Genomic DNA, 23,643 nt, shown 5'->3' on the forward strand with positions numbered 1-23,643 from the left:
GCAAACCATGCATAGCATTTTGCAAACTCTGCATTGCGCATTGCAAACGCTGCATTGCACACTGTGCATTGCATTTTGCAAATAATGCATGGCACTTGCATGTTGCAAGACGTGCATTACATTTTGCAAACCATACATACCATTTTGCAAACTCTGCATTGCATTTTGCAAGTAATGCATGGGACATTGAATGTTGCAAGACGTGCACTATGTTTTGCAAACCATGCATTGCATTTTGCAAACTCTGCATTGTGCATTGCAAACGCTGCATTGCACACTGTGCATTGCATTTTGCAAATAATGCATGGCACTTGCATGTTGCAAGACGTGCATTACATTTTGCAAACCATACATAGCATTTTGCAAACTCTGCCTTGCATTTTGCAAACTATGCATTGCACACTGTGTGTTGCATTTTGCAAATAATGCATCGGACTTGCATGTTGCAAGACGTGCACTACGCTTTGCAAAACAAGCATAGCATTTTGCAAACTCCGCATTGTGCATTGCAAACGCTGCATTGCACACTGTGCATTGCATTTTGCAAATAATGCATGGCACTTGCATGTTGCAAGACGTGCATTACATTTTGCAAACCATACATAGCATTTTGCAAACTCTGCATTGCATTTTGCAAACTATGCATTGCACGCTGTGTGTTGCATTTTGCAAATAATGCATCGGACTTGCATGTTGCAAGATGTGCACTACATTTCGCAAAACAAGCATAGCATTTTGCAAACTCTGCATTGTGCATTGCAAACTGTGCATTGCATTTTGCAAACTGTGCATTGGACATTGCAAAATCTACATTGCATTTTGCAAATATTGTGTGGGACGCTGCATGTTGCAAGACTCGCATTACATTTTGCAAACCATGCACGGCATTTTGCATTGTGCATTGCAAACTCTGCGTTGCATTCTGCAAGCTGTGCATTGCATGTTTCACATTGCAAAGCATGCAGTGCACGTATCATGTTACAAATCGTGCACTGCATGCAGCATTTGACAAGATCTGCATTGCACATTGCAGACTGTTTATTGCACTCTGCAAGACGTGTATTGCACATTGCAACCTGTGCATTGCACTTTGCAAACTGTGTACTGCACATTGCAAGCATGCACTGCACGTATCATGATGCAAGTCATGCATTGTACTTTACAAGCTGTGCATTGCACATTACAGACGGTGCACTGCACTTTATATGATGTGCATTGCACATTGCAAGTTGTGCATTGCAGATAGCACGTTGCAAGTCATGCATTGTACTTTGCAAGCCATTTATTGCACATTGCACGCCGTGCATTACACATTGGAACCTGTCCATTTCGCATAGCATGTTGCAAGACGTGCATTGCACATTGCAAGCTGTGCATTGCACATGGGATATTGCAAACCATGCGTTGCATCTTGCAAGCCATACATTGCACACAGCATGCTGCAAGCTCTGCATTGTGCTTTGCAAGTCGTTCCTTGCATTTTGCAAGTCGTGCATCGCACATTGAACATTGCAAGCCATGCATTGCACGTTGCAAGCCGTGCATTGCACTTTGCAAGCCATGCATTGCACACAACATGCTGCAATCTCTGCATTGTGCTTTCCAAGCTGTGCATCGCATTTTGCTAAGCTGTGCATCACACACGGGATGTTGCAATCTGTGCATTGCACTTTGCAAGCCATGCATTGCACACAGCATGTCGCAAGCGCTGCATTGTGCTTTGCAAGTCATGCATCGCATTTTGCAAGCCGTGCATTGCACACAGCACGTTGCAAGCGCTGCATTGTGCTTTGCAAGCCATGCATTGCATTTTGCAAGCCTTGCATTGCACACAGCATGTTGCAAGCTCTGCATTGTGCTTTGCAAGCCATGCATCGCATTTTGCAAGCCTTGCATTGCACACAGCATGTTGCAAGCGCTGCATTGTGCTTTGCAAGCCATGCATCGCATTTTGCAAGCCTTGCATTGCACACAGCATGTTGCAAGCTCTGCATTGTGCTTTGCAAGCCGTGCATCGCACATTGCACATTGCAAGCCGTGCATCGCACATTGCACATTGCAAGCTGTGCATTGCACATTGCAAGCTGTGCATTGCACGTTGCAAGCCGTGCATTGCCCATTGCACATCACAAGCCGTGCATCGCACATTGCACATTGCAAGCCGTGCATCGCACATTGCAAGCTGTGCATTGCACATTGCACATTGCAAATTGCAAGCTGTGCATTGCACATTGCAAGCCGTGCATTGCACATTGCACATTACAAGCCGTGCATTGCACATTGCATGCAGCACGTTGCTGGCACGCGCAGGACTCACCCGGATCCCGGCCGTGCGGCACTTGCGCACGGCGGCGGGCACAGACGCACGGGGAGGGTCGATCATGGAGACGAGGCCGACGAAGCAGAGACCCTCCCCCGGCAGCTGCTCCGGGCTCAGCGCCGACGCGGGGCCATCCAGGAAGCCCTGGCAGAAACCTGGGCCACCCCCAACATGTTGGTGACATCCCCATGGCATTTCCAGCCTCAGGGGGACATGTGACTGCTCCGTGTCACCCTTGCACAGTCCATGTCCCATCGGATGCATTGCACCCATGCATCACACCCGTGCGTTGCATCTGTGTGTTGCACCCGTGCATGGCACTTTTGCGTTGCACCCATTGCATTGCACGCATTGCACCCTCACCTTGCACCGTTGCATTGCACATGTTGAACCCATGCATTGCACGCACACATTGCACATGTTGCACCCTTGCATTGCACGCACACATTGCACATACACCCTTGTGTTGCACACACTGCATCCTTGCATTGCAGACATTGTATTGCACCCGCACATTGCTCGATTGCATTGCACCCTCACCTTGCACCCATTGCACCATTGCATTGCACATGTTGCATCCACACATTGCACACCTTGCACTATTGCATTGCACCCTTGCAGTGCACCAGTTGCACCCATATGTTGCATGTATTGCACACAATGCACTGATGCATTGCACACCTAACACCCACACGTTGCACACCATGCACTCACACATTGCACTCACTTCACCCTTGCACTGCACACCTTGAACCCACACCTTGAACTATTGCCTTGCACCCATTGCACGGTTACATTGCACCCTCATGTTTCACACATATTGAATTCCACCCATTGCACTATTGCACTGCACACATTACACCCACACATTGCGCTATTGCATTGCACACCGTGCACCCACACCTCACACTATTGAATTGCACCTATTGGACTATTGCATTGCACACCTTGCACCCACACATTGCACAATTGCATTGCACCCATTGCACAATTGCATTGCACATGTTGCACCTTTGCATCGCACACCTTGGACTCACACATTGCACTATTGCATTGCACCCATTGCAGTATTGCATTGTACCCATTGTGTGGTTACATTGTACACCTTGCACCCACCCATTGCACTATTGCATTGCACCCATTGCAGTATTGCATTGCACCCATTGCACAGTTGCATTACACACCTTGCACCCACACATTGCACTATTGCATTGCACCCATTGCAGGGTTGCATTGCACCCATTGCACGGTTACATTGCACACCTTGCACCCACACATTGCACACCTTGCACCCACACATTGCACTATTGCATTGCACCCATTGCACTATTGCATTACACCCATTGCACGGCTACATTGCACACCTTGCACCCACACATTGCACACCTTGCACCCACACATTGCACTATTGCATTGCACCCATTGCACTATTGCATTGCACCCATTGCACGGTTACATTGCACCTTGCACCCACACATTGCACTATTGCATTGCACCCATTGCACTATTGCATTGCACCCATTGCACGACTACATTGCACACCTTGCACCCACACATTGCACACCTTGCACCCACACATTGCACTATTGCATTGCACCCATTGCAGTATTGCATTGCACCCATTGCACGGTTGCATTGCACACCTTGCACCCACACATTGCACACCTTGCACCCACACATTGCACTATTGCATTGCACCCATTGCACAATTGCATTGCACATGTTGCACCTTTGCATTGCACATGTTGCACCTTTGCACACCTTGCACCCACACCATGCACTATTGCATTGCACCCATTGCAGTATTGCATTGCACCCATTGCATGGTTACATTGCACAGCTTGCACCCACACATTGCACACCTTGCACCCACACATTGCACTATTGCATTGCACCCATTGCAGTATTGCATTGCACCCATTGCACGGTTGCATTGCACCCACTGCACCCACACATTGCACACCTTGCACCCACACATTGCACTATTGCATTGCACCCATTGCAGGGTTGCATTGCACCCATTGCACGGTTGCATTGCACAGCTTGCACCCACACATTGCACACCTTGCACCCACACATTGCACTATTGCATTGCACCCATTGCAGGGTTGCATTGCACCCATTGCACGGCTGCATTGCACACCTTGCACCCACATATTGCACACCTTGCACCCACCCATTGCACTATTGCATTGCACCCATTGCACGGTTGCATTGCACCCATTGCACAGTTGCATTACACACCTTGCACGCACACCTTGCACCCACACATTGCACTATTGCATTGCACCCATTGCACTATTGCATTGCACCCATTGCACAGTTACATTGCACCTTGCACCCACACATTGCACACCTTGCACCCACACATTGCTCTATTGCATTGCACCCATTGCACAATTGCATTGCACATGTTGCACCTTTGCATTGCACATGTTGCACCTTTGCATTGCACACCTTGCACCCACACATTGCACACCTTGCACCCACACATTGCACTATTGCATTGCACCCATTGCAGGGTTGCATTGCACCCATTGCACGGTTGCATTGCACACCTTGCACCCACACATTGCACACCTTGCACCCACACATTGCACTATTGCATTGCACCCATTGCACGGTTGCATTACACACCTTGTACCCACACATTGCACACCTTGCACCCACACATTGCACTATTGCATTGCACCCATTGCACTATTGCATTGCACCTTTGCATTGCACACCTTGCACCCACACATTGCACTATTGCATTGCACCCATTGCACGGTTGCATTGCACACCTTGCACCCACACATTGCACTATTGCATTGCACCCGCTGCACGGTTGCATTGCACCCGTTGCTCACCCAGGACGCGCTCCCCGCGGCCGCCCAGGTCGGCGTAGGCGCCCTCGAAGGCCTCGCGCCACTGCTGGTCCAGGGGCAGCTCCTGGCCCTTGAGCAGGACGCTCCGGCACCGCTCGAGCACCCGCTCGGGGGCCCCTTTCAGCACCAGCAGCAGCCGCTCGCCGGCCGCGTGCACCGAGACCTGCGGGCGGCGCCGTCAGCACGAGCCGGGGCCCCTCCCGGACGCCTGGGCCCCTTCCCGGACACCTGGGCCCCTTCCTGGATGTCTGGGTCCCTCCTTGATACCTGGGCCCTTCCCGGACGCCTGGGCCCCTTCCCGGGCTCCTGGGCCCCTTCCCGGACTCCTGGGCCCCTTCCCGGACACCTGGGCCCCTTCCCGGACGCCTGGTCCCCTTCCCGGGATTCCTGGGCCCTTCCCGGACACCTGGGCCCTTCCCGGACTCCTGGGCCCCTTCCCGGGATTCCTGGGCCCTTCCCGGACTCCTGGGCCCTTCCCGGACTCCTGGGCCCCTTCCCGGACTCCTGGGCCCCTTCCCGGATTCCTGGGCCCTTCCCGGACTCCTGGGCCCTTCCCGGACACCTGGGCCCTTCCCGGACTCCTGGGCCCCTTCCCGGATTCCTGGGCCCTTCCCGGACTCCTGGGCCCCTTCCCGGATGCCTGGGCCCCTTCCCGGACACCTGGGCCCCTTCCCGGACTCCTGGGCCCTTTCCTGGACTCCTGGGTCCTTCCCGGACACCTGGGCCCCTTCCCGGACACCTGGGCCCCTTCCCGGACTCCTGGACCCTTTCCCGGACGCCTGGGCCCCTCCTTGACACCTGAGACCCCCCCGAACGCCGGGGCCCCTTCCCGGACACCTGGGCCCCTTCCCAGATGCCTGGGCCACTCCCGGACACCTGGGCCCTTCCTGGACACAGGGGCCCCTTCCTGGACTCCTGGGCCCTTCCCGGACGCCTGGGCCCTTCCCAGGCACCTGAGACCCTCCCGGACACCTGGGCCCCTTCCCAGATGTCTGGGTCCCTCCTTGACACCTGGGTCCTTCCCGGATGCCGGGGTCCCTTCCTAGACACTGGGGCCCCTCCCGGACTCCTGGGCCCTTCCCGGACTCCTGGGCCCTTCCCGGACTCCTGGGCCCCTTCCCGGACACCTGGGCCCCTTCCCGGACTCCTGGGCCCCTTCCTGGACTCCTGGGCCCCTTCCCGGACGCCTGGGCCCCTTCCTGGACTCCTGGCCCCTTCCCGGACTCCTGGGCCCTTCCCGGACTCCTGGGCCCCTTCCCGGACACCTGGGCCCCTTCCCGGACTCCTGGGCCCCTTCCTGGACTCCTGGGCCCCTTCCCGGACGCCTGGGCCCCTTCCTGGACTCCTGGCCCCTTCCCGGACACCTGGGCCCCTTCCCGGACGCCGGGGCCCACCTGGAACTTGTTGGCCGAGGTGAAGGGCACCTCGCAGAGCTTGGGGTACCCCCCGCGCTGCTCGGCCACGTTCCCGACCGTCACCTCCGCGAACTTGAGCAGCGCCGTCTCCGACGCGTCCCCGATGACGTCACGCTGAGGGGGCGGGGCTTGAGATGGGGGGTGGAGCCTTGCGAGGACCCGCCCACACCCAGGCTCCACCCCCCTTCCGAGGATGCTCCTCTATAGACCCCCTCTACACTCTACATCCCCCTATAGATCCCATAGTCCCCTATAGCCCCCTATAGCTCCTATAGACCCTTTAGCCCCCTTATAGCTCCCTATAGCTCCTATAGACCCTTTACCCCCCCATACCCCCATCAATCCCATACACCTACTATAGCCTCCATATCCCCATACAGTCCCCTACAGCTCCTATAGACCCTTTAGCCCCTATAGCCCCCATACCCCCTATCAATCCCATAGACCTCCTATAGCCTCCATATCCCCCTATAGCTCCTATAGACCCTTTACCTGCTATAGCCCCCATACCTCCTATCAATCCCATAGACCTCCTATCGCCTCCATATCCCCCTATAGTCCCCTATAGCTCCTATAGACCCTTTAGCCCCCTTATAGCTCCCTATAGCTCCTATAGACCCTTTACCCCCTATAGCCCCCATACCCCCTATCAATCCCATAGACCTCCTATAGCCTCCATATCGCCCTATAGCCCCTATAGACCCTTTAGCCCCCTTATAGCTCCCTATAGCTCCTATAGACCCTTTAGCCCCTATAGCCCCCATACCTCCTATCAATCCCATACACCTCCTATAGCCTCCATATCCCCCTATAGCCCCTTTAATCCCCTATAGCCCCATATCCCCCTAGAGACCCCATTGACCCCCCCTATAGCCCCCTACAGATCCCATAGATGCCCTATTACCCCTATACACCCTATAGTCCTCTATAGACCCCATACACCCCCTATAGCTCCTTATAGACCCCCTGTAGCTCCCCTATAGCCCCTATACACCCTATAGTCCTCTATAGACCCCATACATCCCCTATAGCCCCTTATAGACCCCCTATAGCCCCCTATAGCCCCTATACACCCTATAGTCCTCTATAGGCCCCATACACTCCCTATAGCCCCTTATAGACCCCCTATAACCCGCTATAGCCCCTATACACCCTATAGTCCTCTATAGACCCCATACACTCCCTATAGCCCCTTATAGACCCCACAGACCCCCTATAGCCCCTATACATCCTATTGTCCCCTACAGCTCCCAATAGCTCCTATAGCCCCTATATCCCCCTACGGACTCTATAGACCCTCTATAACCCCTATATCTCCCATAGTCCCCTATAGACCCCATTGAGGCCCTATAGCCCCTATACACCCTATAGTCCTCTATAGGCCCTATACACCCTATAGCCCCCTATTGACTCCCTGTAGTCCCTATACACCCTATAGTCCCCATACACCCCCTATAGCTCCTTATAGACCCCCTATAACCCCCTATTGACTCCCTGTAGTCCCTATACACCCTATAGTCCTCTATAGACACCATACACCCCCTATAGCTCCTTATAGACCCCCTATAGCCCCCTATAGCCCCCCTATAGCCCCTATACATCCTATAGTCCTCTATAGACCCCATACACCCCCTATAGCCCCTTATAGACCCCCTATAGCCCCCCTATAGCCCCTATACACCCTATAGTCCTCTATAGACCCCATACACTCCCTATAGCCCCTTATAGACCCCACAGACCCCCTATAGCCCCTATACATCCTATTGTCCCCTACAGCTCCCAATAGCTCCTATAGCCCCTATATCCCCCTACGGACTCTATAGACCCTCTATAACCCCTATATCTCCCATAGTCCCCTATAGACCCCATTGAGGCCCTATAGCCCCTATACACCCTATAGTCCTCTATAGGCCCTATACACCCTATAGCCCCCTATTGACTCCCTGTAGTCCCTATACACCCTATAGTCCCCATACACCCCCTATAGCTCCTTATAGACCCCCTATAACCCCCTATTGACTCCCTGTAGTCCCTATACACCCTATAGTCCTCTATAGACACCATACACCCCCTATAGCTCCTTATAGACCCCCTATAGCCCCCTATAGCCCCCCTATAGCCCCTATACATCCTATAGTCCTCTATAGACCCCATACACCCCCTATAGCCCCTTATAGACCCCCTATAGCCCCCCTATAGCCCCTATACACCCTATAGTCCTCTATAGACCCCATACACTCCCTATAGCCCCTTATAGACCCCATAGACCCCCTATAGCCCCTATACATCCTATTGTCCCCTACAGCTCCCAATAGCTCCTATAGCCCCTATATCCCCCTATGGACTCTATAGACCCTCTATAACCCCTATATCTCCCATAGTCCCCTATAGACCCCATTGAGGCCCTATAGCCCCTATACACCCTATAGTTCTCTATAGGCCCTATACACCCTATTGCCCCCTATACCACCGAATAGCTCCTATAGCCCCTATATCCCCCTATAGACCCTATAGTCCCTATATCCCCTCTATAGCCCCATATCCCCTTTACATTCTGCAGTTCCCTATATCCCCCGTAGCCCCTATAGTGTCTATAGACCCCATAGCCCCCGTAGACCCCCTATATCTCCCATAGACCCCCTGTATCCCCCATAGCCCCTATAGTGTCTATAGACCCCATTGCCCCCATAGACCCCCTATATTCCCCAAAGTACCATAGCCCCCATAAACCCACTATATCCCCATAGCCCCCATAGCCCCTATAGCCCCTATAGCTCCCATACCCTCTATAGCCCCCATAGTCCCCTTAGACCCCCTATATCCCCTATAGCCCCCATAGTCCCTATAGCCCCTATAACCCCCATAGCACCCATAGAACCCCTATATCTCCCATAGCCCCTATATCCCCCATAGACTCCCTATATCCCCCATAGACCCCCTATATCCCCTATAGCCCCCATAGCACCCATAGAACCCCATATCCCCCATAGCCTCCATAGCCTCTATATCCCCCATAGACCCCTTTTATCCCCCATAGCCCCTATATCCCCCATAGACTCCCTATATCTCCCATAGACTCCCTATATTCCCCATAGCCCCCATAGCCCCTATATCCCCCATAGACTCCCCATATACCCCATAGCCTCTATAGCCCCTATATCCCCCATAGAACCCCTATATTCCCCATAGCCCCCATAAACCCGCTATACCCCCATAGCCCCCATAGCCCCTATAGCCCCCATAGACCCTATAGCCCCCATAGACTCCCTATATTCCCATAGTCCCATAGCCCCCATAAATCCACTATACCCCCATAGCCCAAATAGCCCCTATAACCCCCATAGCACCCATAGAACCCCCATATCCCCCATAGCCACCATAGCCCCTATAGCCCCCATAGCCTCTATAGCCCCCATAGACCCCTTATATGCCCCATAGACCCCCTATATCCCCTATATCCCCCATGGCACCCATAGAACCCCTATATCTCCCATAGCCCCCATAGCCCCTATATCCCCCATAGCCCCTATATCCCCCATAGCCCCTATAGCCTCTATAGACCCCATTGCCCCCATATACCCCCTATATTCCCCATAGTTCCATAGCCCCCACAAACCCACTATTCCCCTATAGCCCCCATAGCCCCTATAGCCCCCATAGACCCTGTAGCCCCCATAGCCCCTATAGCCCCTATATTCCCCATAGACTCCCTATACCCCCCATAGACTCCATAGGCCCTATATCCTCCATAGACCCCTATAGCCCCCATAGACCCCTTATATCTCCCATAGCCCCTATATGCCCCATAGACCCCCTATATCCCCCATAGCACCCATAGAATCCCTATATCCCCCATAGACTCCCTATATTCCCCATAGCCCCCATAGACCCCCTATATCCCTCATAGCCCCTATAGCCTCTATAGACCCCATAGCCCCCATAGACCCCCTATATCCCTCATAACCCCTATAGCCTCTACAGACCCCATTGCCCCCATATACCCCCTATATTCCCCATAGTCCCATAGCCCCCATAAACCCACTATACCCCCATAGCCCCTATAGACCCCCTATATCCCCCATAGACCCCCTATATCCCCTATAGCCCCATAGCACCCATAGAATCCCTATATCCCCCATAGAATCCCTATATTCCCCATAGCCCCCATAGACCCCCTATATCTCTCATAGCCCCTATAGCCTCTATAGACCCCATAGCCCCCATAGACCCCTTATATCCCTCATAGCCCCTATATGCCCCATAGACCCCCTATATCCCTCATAACCCCTATAGCCTCTACAGACCCCATTGCCCCCATATACCCCCTATATTCCCATAGCCCCCATAAACCCACTATACCCCCATAGCCCCTATAGACCCCCTATATCCCCCATAGATCCCCTATATCCCCTATAGCCCCCATAGCACCCATAGAATCCCTATATCCCCCATAGACTCCATAGCCCTTATATCCTCCATAGACCCCTATAGCCCCCATAGACCCCTTATATCCCCCATAGCCCCTATATGCCCCATAGACCCCCTATATGCCCCATAGCCCCCATAGCCCCCATAGAATCCCTATATCCCCCATAGACTCCTTATATTCCCCATAGCCCCCATAGACCCCCTATATCCCTCATAGCCCCTATAGCCTCTATAGACCCCATAGCCCCCATAGACCCCCTATATCCCTCATAACCCCTATAGCCTCTACAGACTCCATTGCCCCCATATACCCCCTATATTCCCCATAGTCCCATAGCCCCCATAAACCCACTATACCCCCATAGCCCCTATAGACCCCCTATATCCTCCATAGACCCCTTATATCCCTCATATCCCCTATAGCCTCTATAGAGCCCATTGCCCCCATATACCCCCTATATTCCCCATAGTCCCATAGCCCCCATAGCCCCTATAGCCCCCATAGACTCCCCATATACCCCATAGCCTCTATAGCCCCTATATCCCCCATAGAACCCCTATATTCCCCATAGTCCCATAGCCCCCATAGACCCTATAGCCCCCATAGCCCCTATAGCCCCATAGACTCCCTATATTCCCTATATTCCCCATAGCCCCTATATCCCCCATAGACTCCCCATATACCCCATAGCCTCTATAGCCCCTATATCCCCCATAGAACCCCTATATCCCCCATAGACCCTATAGCCCCCATAGACCCCCTATATCCCTCATAGCCCCTATAGCCTCTACAGACCCCATTGCCCCCATATACCCCCTATATTCCCCATAGTCCCATAGCCCCCATAAACCCACTATACCCCCATAGCCCCTATAGACCCCCTATATCCCCCATAGACCCCCTATATCCCCTATAGCCCCCATAGCACCCATAGAATCCCTATATCCCCCATAGACTCCCTATATTCCCCATAGCCCCCATAGACCCCCTATATCCCTCATAGCCCCTATAGGCTCTATAGACCCCATAGCCCCCATAGACCCCCTATATCCCCCATAGCACCCATAGAATCCCTATATCCCCCATAGACTCCCTATATTCCCCATAGCCCCCATAGCCCCCATAGGCCCCATAGACTCCCTATATCCCCCATAGCCCCTATAGCCCCTATAGCCCCTATAGGGACCTTGGCCACGGGGACGTTGTCCTGGCCGGGCTTGAAGACCGCCCGGTTGCACAGGGTGATGATGCGGCTGAGCGCCCGCCAGGTCTCCGATGATTGGTCGAAGCTCTGGCCTGGGGGGGCGGGGCTTGAGAAAGGGCCCCGGCGTCCGGGGCTGGGGAGGGGCCAGCGGGGAGCCGGGAAGGGGCCCAGGAGTCCGGGAAGGGGCCCAGGAGTCCGGGAAGGGCCCAGGAGTCTGGGAAGGGGCCCAGGAATCCGGGAAGGGCCCAGGAGTCCGGGAAGGGGCCCAGGAATCCGGGAAGGGGCCCAGGAGTCCGGGAAGGGGCCCAGGAATCCAGGAAGGGGCCCAGGAATCCCGGGAATGACCCCAGTGTCCGGGAAGGGGCCGGGAATCTGGGAATGGCCCAGGAGTCCAGGAAGGGGCCCAGGAGACCGGGAAGGGCCCAGGAGTCTGGGAAGGGGCCGGGAATCTGGGAAGGGCCCAGGAGTCCGGGAAGGGCCCAGGAATACGGGAAAGGGGCCCAGGAGTCCGGGAAGGGGCCGGGAGTCCGGGAAAGGGGCCCAGGAGTCCAGGAAGGGGCCCAGGAATCCAGGAAGGCTCCGGTATCCGGGAAGGGGCCAGGAATCTGGGAATGGCCCAGGAGTCCAGGAAGGGGCCCAGGAATCCGGGAAGGGGCCCAGGAGACCGGGAAGGGCCCAGGCGTCCGGGAAGGGCCCAGGAGTCCGGGAAGGGGCCGGGAATCTGGGAATGGCCCAGGAGTCCAGGAAGGGGCCCAGGTGTCCGGGTAGGACCCAGGATCCCGGGAAGGGCCCAGGAGTCCAGGAAAGGGCCCAGGCGTCCGGGAAGGGCCCAGGAATCCCGGGAATGACCCCAGTGTCCGGGAAGGGGCCCAGGTGTCCTGGGAATGGCCCAGGTGTCCAGGTAGGACCCAGGAGTCCGGGAAGGGGCCCAGGAGTCCAGGAAGGGGCCCAGGTGTCCGGGTAGAACCCAGGATCCCGGGAAGGGCCCAGGAATCCAGGAAAGGGCCCAGGAATCCGGGAAGGGGCCCAGGAGTCCGGGAAGGGCCCAGGAGTCCGGGAAGGGGCCCAGGAGTCCGGGAAGGGCCCAGGAATCCAGGAAAGGGCCCAGGAATCCAGGAAAGGGCCCAGGAATCCGGGAAGGGGCCCTGGTGTCCAGGAAAGGGCCCAGGAATCCCGGGAAGGCCCCAGTGTCCGGGAAGGGGCCCAGGTGTCCTGGGAATGGCCCAGGTGTCCAGGTAGGACCCAGGAATCTGGGAAGGGGCCCAGGAAAGCGGGAAAGGGCCCAGGAGACCGGGAAGGGGCCCAGATGACCAGGAAGGGGCCCAGGAAACCGGGAAGGGGCCCAGGAGTCCGGGCAGGACCCAGGAGTCCGGGGGGGGAGGCCCCGCCCCTCTCACCCGATTGGTCCTCGGTGGTGTCGGCCGTGTGGATCTGGTTGTCGAACCACAGGTGGGCCACGGTCATGCGGTTCTGCGTGAGGGTCCCCGTCTTGTCGGAGCAGATGACCGAGGTGGAGCCCAGGGTCTCCACGGCCTCCAGGTTCTTGACCACGCAGTTCTTGCGCGCCAGGCGCTTGGCCGTGAGCGACAGGCAGACCTGGGGACGCAGGGTGTCCCCTGGGGGCCTCTTGGTGGCCTCGGGGCACCCCGGGGACCTCCAGGGGCTGGGGATCGTCTAGGGGTTGGGTTGGACCCAAAGGGACCTCCCATGGAGCCCATGGACCCATAGTGACCTTCCAGGCCCATAGAGCACCCATGGGTTGGGTTGGACCCATAGAGACCTCCCATGGAGCCCATGGACCTGCAGGGACCTTCCAGGCCCATAGAGCACCCATGGGTTGGGTTGGATCCATAGAGACCTCCAGGACCCATAGAGCAACCAAGGGTTGGGTTGGATCCATAGAGACCTCCAGGACCCATAGAGACCTCCCATGGAGTCCATGGACCTGTAGGGACCTCCCAGGCCCATAGAGCACCCTTGAGTTGGGTTGGACCCAGAGGGATGTCCCATGATGCCCATGGACCCATAGAGACCTCCAAGATCCATAGAGCAGCCTTGGGTTGGGTTGGACCCAGAGGGACGTCCCATGGAGCCCATGGACCCGTAGTGACCTTCCAGGCCCATAGAGCACCCATGGATTGGGTTGGATCCATAGAGACATCTAGGACCCATAGAGCAACCAAGGGTTGGGTTGGACCCAGAGGGATGTCCCATGATGCCCATGGACCCATAGAGACCCCCAAGACCCATAGAGCAGCCTTGGGTTGGGTTGGACCCAGAGGGACCTCCCATGATGCCCAGGGACCCATAGAGACCTCCAAGACCCATACAGCAGCCTTGGGTTGGGTTGGACCCAGAGGGACCTCCCATGATGCCCAGGGACCCATAGAGACCTCCAAGACCCATACAGCAGCCTTGGGTTGGGTTGGACCCAGAGGGGACCTCCCATGGAGCCCATGGACCCGTAGGGACCTTCCAGGCCCATAGAGCACCCATGGGTTGGGTTGGATCCATAGAGACATCTAGGACCCATAGAGCAACCAAGGGTTGGGTTGGACCCAGAGGAACCTCCCATGGTGCTCATGGACTCAGAGACCTCCAAGACCCATAGAGCAGCCTTGGGTTGGGTTGGACTCAGAGGGGACCTCCCATGATGCCCATGGACCTATAGGGACCTCCAAGACCATAGAGCACCCATGGGTTGGGTTGGACCCATAGAGACCTCCCATGGAGTCCATGGACCCATAGAGACCTCCAGGACCCATAGAGCACCCATGCGTTGGGTTGGACCCATAGAGACCTCCCATGGAGCCCATGGACCTGTAGGGAACTTCCAGGCCCATAGAGCACCCATGGGTTGGGTTGGACCCGTAGAGACCTCCCATGATGCCCATGGCCCCATAGGCCCCCAGACCACCCCAGAGCTCACCGTGACGGTGGCCAGCAGCCCCTCAGGCACGTAGGCCACCACGATGGCCATGAAGAAGACCATGGCGCGGAGGAAGGGGTAGCCGATGAGCATGGCGACCACGAAGAAGGTGCCGCCGAAGAAGATGGCGAGGCCGGCGATGATGTCCACGAAGTGCTCGATCTCGATGGCGATGGGCGTCTTCTCGTTCTCCACGCCCGACGCCAGGCTGGCGATGCGCCCGATGATGGTGCGGTCGCCCGTGTTGATCACCAGCCCCGTGGCGGTGCCTGCGCGGGAAGGGCCCCGGCGTCCGGGGGGCGCCCGGGTGAGAGGGGCAAGAGGCAGGCCAATGGGACAAGAAGGAACCCAATGGGAAAAGAGGGACCTCAATGGGACAAGAAGGAGCTCAATGGGACAAGAAGGAACCCAATGGGACAAGAGGGACCTCAATGGGACAAGAGGGACCCAAATGAGACAAGAGGGACCTCAATGGGACAAGAAGGACCCCAATGGGACAAGACGGAGCCCAAAATCTGGGGCAGGTGGGACCCCAATGGGACAAGAAGGAGCCCAATGGGACAAAAAGGAACCCAACATCTGGGGCAGGTGGGACCCCATGGAGCAAGAAGGACCCCAATGGGACAAGAAGGACCCCAATGTTTGGGGCAGGTGGGACCCCAATGGGACAAGAAGGACCCTGACAAGTGGGACCACAGGGACCCCAATGGGACAAGAAGGACCCCAAAATCTGGGGCAGGTGGGACCTCAATGGGACAAGAAGGAACCCAATGGGACGAGAAGGAGCCCAACATCTGGGGCAGGTGGGACCCCAATGGGACAAGAAGAACCCCAACATCTGGGATAAGAGGGACACCAATGGGACAAGAAGGACCCCATCATCTGGGACAAGAGGGACCCCAATAGGACAAGAAGGAACCCAACATCTGGGACAAGAGGGACCTCAATGGGACAAGAAGGAGCCCAAAATCTGGGGCAGGTGGGACCCCAATGGGACAAGAAGGAACCCGATAGGACAAGAAGGACCCCAACATCTGGGACAAGAGGGACCTCAATGGGACAAGAAGGACCCCAATGGGACAAGAAGGACCCCGACATGTGGGACCACAGGGACCCTAATGGGATAAGAAGGACCCCAACATGTGGGACCAGAGGGACCTCAATGGGACAAGAAGGACCCGAATGGGACAAGAAGGAGCCCAAAATCTGGGGCAGGTGGGACCCCAACGGGAGAAGAAGGACCCCAAGATCTGGGACAAGAGGGACCCCAATGGGACAAGAAGAACCCCAACATGTGGGATCAGAGGGACATCAACAGGACAGGAGGGACCCCAATGGGACAAGAAGGACCCCAATGGGACAAGAAGGAGCCCAAAATCTGGGGCAGGTGGGACCCCAACGGGAGAAGAAGGACCCCAAGATCTGGGACAAGAGGGACCCCAATGGGACAAGAAGAACCCCAACATGTGGGATCAGAGGGACATCAACAGGACAGGAGGGACCCCAATGGGACAAGAAGGACCCCAATGTTTGGGGCAGGTTGGACCCCAACGGGACAAGGAGGACCCCGACATGTGGGACCACCGGGACCCTAATGGGACAAGAAGGACCCCAATGGGACAAGAAAGAGCCCAAAATCTGGGGCAGGTGGGACCCCAATAGGACAAGGAGGAGCCCAACATGTGGGACGAGGGACCTCAATGGGACAAGAAGGACCCCAATGGGACAAGAAGGAGCCCAATGTTTGGGGCAGGTGGGACCCCAACGGGACAAGAAGGACCCCAAGATGTGGGGCAGGTGGGACCCCAACAGGACAAGGAGGACCCCAATGTGTGGAGCAGGTGGGACCCCAATGGGACAAGAAGGAACCCAATGGGACAAGGAGGACCTCAACGTGTGGGATCAGAGGGACCTCAATGGGACAAGAAGGAACCCAAAATCTGGGGCAGGAGGGACCCCAACAGGACAAGAGGGACCTCAATGGGACAAGAAGGACCCCAATGTTTGCTGCAGGTGAGACCCCAACGGGACCAGGAGGACCCCAACATGTGGGGCAGGTGGGACCCCAACGGGACAAGGAGGAACCCAAGGGGACAAGAAGGACCCCAAGGTGTGGGGCAGGTGGGACCCCAATGGGACAAGGAGGAACCCAAGGGGACAAGAAGGACCCCAACATGTGGGGCAGGTGGGACCCCGCCGTGTGGGGCAGCAGGGCCGCGGCGCGGGGCACCTTCGAGGCACATGGTGGAGAAGAAGGCGATGTTGCGGGTCTCCAGGGGCGACTCGTGGGTGCACTCGGGCGCCCGCGTCTGCGGCTCCGACTCCCCCGTCAGCGACGAGTTGTCCACCTGGAGGGGCCCAGGCGTCCGGGCGAGGTCCCCCCGGGGCCAGGGACACCCCAAGGGGACCCAGGTGTCCAGGGCCACCCCATAAGGACCAAGGGGTCCAAGAACACCCCAAGGGGACCCAGGTGTCCAAGGCCACCCTAAGGGTACCCAGGTGTCCAAGGCCACCCCATAATGACCAAGGGGTCCAAGGCCACCCAATTGGCCAGGGCCACCCCAAGGGGACCAAGGGGTCCAGGGCCACCCCATAATGACCAAGAGGTCCAGGGCCACCCCATGAGGACACCCAAGGGGCCCCAGGTGTCCAGGGCCACCCCATAATGACCAAGGGGTCCAAGGCCACCCAATTGGCCAGGGCCACCCAAGGGGACCCAGGTGTCCAGGGCCATCCCATAATGACCAAAGTGTCCAGGGCCTCCCCATGAGGACACCCAAGGGGACCCAGGTGTCCAAGGCCATCCCATAATGACCAAGGTGTCCAGGTCCACCCCAAGAGGACACCCAAGGGGACCCAGGTGTCCAGCACTACCCCAAGGGGACCCAAGGGGACCCAGGTGTCCAAGGCCACCCCATAGTGACCAAGGGGTCCAAGGCCACCCCATAATGACCAAGGTGTCCAAGATCACCCAAGTAGCCAAGGCCACCCCATGAGGGCCCAAGTGACCAGGGCCACCCCACAGTGACCAAGGTGTCCAAGGCCACCCAAGGTGTCCAGGGCCACCCCAAGGGGACCCAAGGGGACCTGGGTGTCCAGGGCCATCTCATAATGACCAAGAGGTCCAAGGCCACCCCATGATGGCCTAAGTGGCCAGGGCCACCCCCATAATGACCAAGGTCTCCAGGGCCACCCCAAGGGGACCCAGGTGTCCAAGGCCATCCCATAATGACCCAGGTGTCCAAGGCCACCCCATAATGACCAAGGGGTCCAGGGACACCCAAGGTTATCCAAGGCCACCCAAGGGGTCCAGGGTCACCCCATAATGACCAAGGTTGTCCAGGGCCACCCCAAGGGGACCCACGTGTCCAGGGCCACCCCATAATGACCAAGGGGTCCAAGAACACCCCATAGTGACCAAGGTCTCCAGGGCCACCCCAAGGGGACCAAGGTGTCCAAGGCCACCAAAGGGGACCCAGGTGTTCAAGGCCACCCCATAACGACCAAGAGGTCCAAGGCCACCCCATGAGGGCCCAAGGTGTCCAAGGCCACCCCATAGTGACCAAGAGGTCCAAGGCCACCCAAGGGGACCCAGATGTCCAAGGCCATGGAATGAGGACCAAGGTGTCTAAGGCCACCCAAGGTTGTCCAAGGCCACACCATAATGACTAAGGGGTCCAAAGCCACCCAAGGTTGTCCAGGGCCACCCCATAGTGACCAAGAGGTCCAAGGCCTCCCCATGAGGGCCCAAGGTGTCCAAGCCCACCCATAATGACCAAGGGGTCCAAGGCCACCCCATAATGACCAAGGGGTCCGAGGCCACCCAAGGTTGTCCAAGGCCACCCCAAGGGGTCCAAGGCCACCCAAGGGGTCCAGGGCCACTCCAAGGGGACCCAAAGGGACCCAGGTGTCCAAGGCCACCCCAAGGGGACCCATAATGACCAAGGGGTCCAAGGCCACCCAAGGTGTCCAAGGCCACCCCAAGGGGTCCAAGGCCACCCAAGGTGTCCAGGGCCACCCCAAGGGGATCCAAAGGGACCCAGGTGTCCAAGGCCACCCCAAGGGGACCCATAATGACCAAGGGGTCCAAGGCCACCCAAGGTGTCCAAGGCCACCCCAAGGGGACCCATAATGACCAAGGGGTCCAAGGCCACCCAAGGTTGTCCAAGGCCACCCCAAGGGGTCCAAGGCCACTCAAGGTTGTCCAGGGCCACCCCGAGGGGCCCCGGCGTCCGGGCGGGGGGTCCCGGCGCCCCCCACCTTGCAGCCCTGGGCGCTGAGGACGCGGATGTCGGCGGGGACCCGGTCGCCCCCCTTGATCTCCACCACGTCGCCCACCACGATCTGGTTGGCGTCGATCTGCAGCTTCTCCCCGTCGCGGATCACCGTGGCTTGCTGCGCCGAGGGGCCCAGGCGTCCGGGAGGGCACCCCGACCCACGGAGAGCCAGCCCCATAGAGAACCCAAGAGCCAGCCCCATAGAGCACCCATAGAGCCCCATAGAGAACCCAAGAGCCAGCCCCATAGAGAACCCATAGAGCCAGCCCCATAGAGAACCCATAGAGCCCCATAGAGAACCCAAGACCCAGCCCCATAGAGAACCCAAGGATCCGAGTGACCAAGAGAAGACCCAGCCCCATAGAGCAACCCAAGGACCTGGGTGACCAGGAGAAGTCCCAGCCCCATTGACCACCCCAAAGAACCACGTGTTCAGTAGAAGACCCAGCCCCATAGAGCACCCCGAGACCCAGCCCCATAGAGAACCCAAGGACCTGACCAGGAGAAGACCCAGCCCCATAGAGCAACCCAAGGACCTGAGTGACCAGAAGAAGACCTAGCCCCATAGAGCAACCCAAGACCCAGCCCCATAGAGCAACCAAAGGACCCAGCTCCATAGAGAACCCAAGGACCTGAGTGACCAGAAGAAGACCCAGCCCCATCGGCCACCCCAAAGACCCACATGTTCAGGAGAAGACCCAGCCCCATAGAGCAACCCAAGACCCAGCCCCATAGAGGACCCAGCCCCATAGAGCAACCCAAGGACCCAGGTGAGCAGGAGAAGACCCAGCCCCATAGAGCAAGCCAAGACCCAGCCCCATAGAGAACCCAAGGACCCGAGTGACCAGAAGAAGACCCAGCCCCATAGAGCAACCAAAGGACCCAGCCCCGCAGAGGAACCCAAGGACCCAAGTGACCAGGAGAAGACCCAGCCCCATAGAGCAACCCAAGGACCCGAGTGACCAGGAGAAGACCCAGCCCCATAGAGCAACCCAAGGACCCGAGTGACCAGAAGAAGACCCAGCCCCATAGAGCAACCAAAGGATCCAGCCCCGCAGAGGAACCCAAGGACCCAAGTGACCAGGAGAAGACCCAGCCCCATAGAGCAACCCAAGGACCCAGCCCCATAGAGCCCCATAGAGTGTGGGCCCACCTGGGGCACCAGGTTCTTGAAGCTGGCGATGATGTTGGTGCTCTTGAACTCCTGGTAGTAGCCGAAGCAGCCGGTGACGACGACCACGGCGATGAGGGCGATGGCCAAGTACAACTGGGGAGCGGAGGGGACAGCGTCACCTGCCAGGGGGCCCAGGCGTCCGGGACCCCCGTCCTCAGCTCCACCGAGGTCCCCTTGGTCCCATTAGTTGCCCAAAGCCACCAATAGGTGGCCACCATCTACCCCCTTCCCACCATGACCCCCAACCCCCTCAACCCACAAGGGGCCCAGGCGTCCGGGACCCCCATCCTCATCTCCACCGAGGTCCCCTTGGTCCTGTTGGATGCCCAAGGCCACCAATAGGTGGCCACCATCTACCCCCTTCCCACCATGACCCCCAACTCCCTCAACCCACAAGGGGCCCAGGCGTCCGGGACCCACATCCTCATCTCCATCGAGGTCCCCTTGGTCCCATTAGTTGCCCAAGGCCACCAATAGGTGGCCACCATCTACCCCCTTCCCACCAACCCCCTCAACCCAGAAGGGACGCAGGCGTCTGGGACCTGGATCCTCATCTCCACTGAGGTCCCCCTGGTCCCATTAGTTGCCCAAAGCCACAATAGGTGGCCACCATCTACCCCCTTCCCACCAACCCCCTCAACCCAGAAGGGGCCCAGGCGTCCGGGACCCACAACCTCAGCTCCACCGAGGTCCCCTTGGTCCTATTGGTTGCCCAAGGCCACAATAGGCGGCCACCATCTATCCCCATCCCACCATGACCCCTAACCCCTTCAACCCAGAAGGGGCCCAGGAGTCCGGGACCCACATCCTCATCTCCACCGAGGTCCCCTTGGTCCCATTAGTTGCCCAAGGCCACCAATAGGTGGCCACCATCTACCCCCTTCCCACCAGGACACCCAACCCAGGAGGGGCCCAGGCGTCCGGGACCCCCATCCTCATCTCCACCGAGGTCCCCTTGGTCCTATTAGTTGCCCAAGGCCACCAATCAGTGGCCACTATCTATACCATTCCCACCAGGACCTCCAACCCCCTCAACCCACAAGGGGCCCAGACATCTGGGACCCCCATCCTCATCTCCACCGAGGTCCCCCTGGTCCTGTTGATTGCCCAAGGCCACCAATAGGTGGCCACCACCTTCCCCCTTCCCACCAGGACCTCCAACCCCCTCAACCCACAAGGGGCCCAGGTGTCCGGGACCCACATCCTCATCTCCACCGAGGTCCCCTTGGTCCCATTAGTTGCCCAAGGCCACCAATAGGTGGCCACCACCTTTCCCCATCCCACCATGACCCCCAACCCCCTCAACCCACAAGGGGCCCAGGCGTCCGGGACCCCCATCCTCATCTCCACCGAGGTCCCTTTGGTTCCATTAGTTGCCCAAGGCCACCAACAGGTGGCCACCATCTGCCCCCTTCCCACCATGACCCCCAACTCCCTCAACCCACAAGGGGCCCAGGCATCCGGGACCCCCATCCTCATCTCCACTGAGGTCCCCTTGGTCCTGTTGGATGCCCAAGGCCACCAATAGGTGGCCACCATCTACCCCCTTCCCACCAACCCCCTCAACCCACAAGGGGCCCAGGCATCCGGGACCCACATCCTCAGCTCCACCGAGGTCCCCTTGGTCCTATTGGTTGCCCAAGGCCACAATAGGTGGCCACCATCTATCCCCATCCCACCATGACCCCCAACCCCCTCAACCCAGAAGGGGCCCAGGTGTCCGGGACCTTCGTCATTGGCCCTGGTGAGCTCCCCTTGGTCCCATTAGTTGCCCAAGGCCACCAATAGGTGGCCACCACCTTCCCCCATCCCACCATGACCCCCAACCCCCTCAGCCCAGGAGGGGCCCAGGCGTCCGGGACCCACGTCGTCGGCGCTCGTGAGGTCCCCCTGGCCGCTCTGGATGCCGAACGCGATGAGGCAGATGGCGGCCGCGACCCACATGAGGCACTGGAGGCCCCCGGCCAGTTGCCGGGCGAACTTGAGGCACTCGGGGGTCCCGCGCGGCGGCCGCAGCTCGTTGGGGCCATCCCGGAGCAGCCGCTCGGCCGCCGCCCCCCGCGCTCAGGCCCTGCGGGGTCGACGGGGGCCAATGGGGGTTAAGGGGGGTCGATGGGGGTCAACGGGGGTCAATGGGGGTCAAGGAGGGTCAATGGGGGTCAACGAGGGTCAATGCGGGTCGAGGGGGGTCGATGGGGGCCAACGGGGGTCAATGGGGGTCAACGGGGGTCAATGGGGGTCAACGGGGGCGAATGAGGTTCAAGGGGGGGCATTTGGGCTCAAGGGGCGCCAATGGGTGCCAACAGGGGTCAATGGGGGTCAATGGGGGCCAATGGGGGTCAAGGGGGGTCGATGGGTGCCAACGGGGGTCAATGGGGGTCAACGAGGGCCAATGGGGGTCAACGGGGGTCAATGGGGGTCAAGGGGAGTCAATGGGGGTCAATGGGGGTCAACGGGGGCCAATGGGGGTCAAGGGGGGACAGTGGGGTCAAGGGGTGTCAACGGAGGTCAAGGGAGGTCAAGGGGGCCAATGAGGGTCAAGGGGGGCCATTGGGGGTCAAGGGGGGCCAACGGAGGTCAGTGGGGGTCAACGGGGACCAACGAGGGTGACAGGGGGCCATTGGGGGTCAAGGGGTCCAATGGCAGCCAACGGAGGTCAATGGGTGTCAATGAGGGCCAATAAGGGCCAAGGGGGGTCAATTGGGGTCAAGGGGCGCCAATGGGGGCCAACGGGGGTCAGTGGAGGTCAACGGGGCCAATGGGGGTCAAGGGGGGGTCAATGGGGGGCCAATGGAGGTCGATGGAAACCAATGGAGGTCGATGGGAGCCAGTGGAGGTCTACGGGTGTCAATAGGGCCAATGGGGGTCAAGGGAGGCCAACGGAGGTCAATGGGAGGCCAACGGGTGGCCAATGAATGTCAACAGAGGTCGATGGGTGTCAACGGGGGCCAATGAGGGTCGGGGAGGTCAATGGGTGCCAACGGGGGTCAATGGGAGTCAACGAGGGCTAATGGGGGTCAAGGCG

At 58.1% G+C, this 23,643-nt stretch overlaps 1 protein-coding gene and 1 pseudogene across 1 annotated transcript; one reads left to right on the forward strand and one right to left on the reverse strand.

The window, feature by feature from the left end:
- Window positions 1-2,317: 2,317 nt before the first annotated feature.
- On the reverse strand, window positions 2,318-22,577 carry LOC148590019 (potassium-transporting ATPase alpha chain 1-like; the record flags this gene model as incomplete). The annotated part of the gene is made up of 10 exons (XM_088539560.1): window positions 22,485-22,577; window positions 20,598-20,711; window positions 19,428-19,562; window positions 17,398-17,515; window positions 15,168-15,436; window positions 13,636-13,834; window positions 12,221-12,330; window positions 6,585-6,719; window positions 5,173-5,353; window positions 2,318-2,475 (listed from the first exon to the last, which is right to left on the reverse strand). Coding segments are annotated over exons 1-10 (1,497 nt in total), but the record flags the coding sequence as incomplete, so codon positions are not given.
- Window positions 5,436-6,580, forward strand: LOC148590020 (uncharacterized; annotated as a pseudogene).
- Window positions 22,578-23,643: the final 1,066 nt, after the last annotated feature.

The sequence above is a fragment of the Tinamus guttatus genome, unplaced genomic scaffold (genome assembly GCF_059628265.1).
Source record: "Tinamus guttatus ecotype Peru unplaced genomic scaffold, ASM5962826v1 Tinamus_guttatus_pri_ptg001838l, whole genome shotgun sequence".
Classification (NCBI taxonomy): domain Eukaryota; kingdom Metazoa; phylum Chordata; class Aves; order Tinamiformes; family Tinamidae; genus Tinamus; species Tinamus guttatus.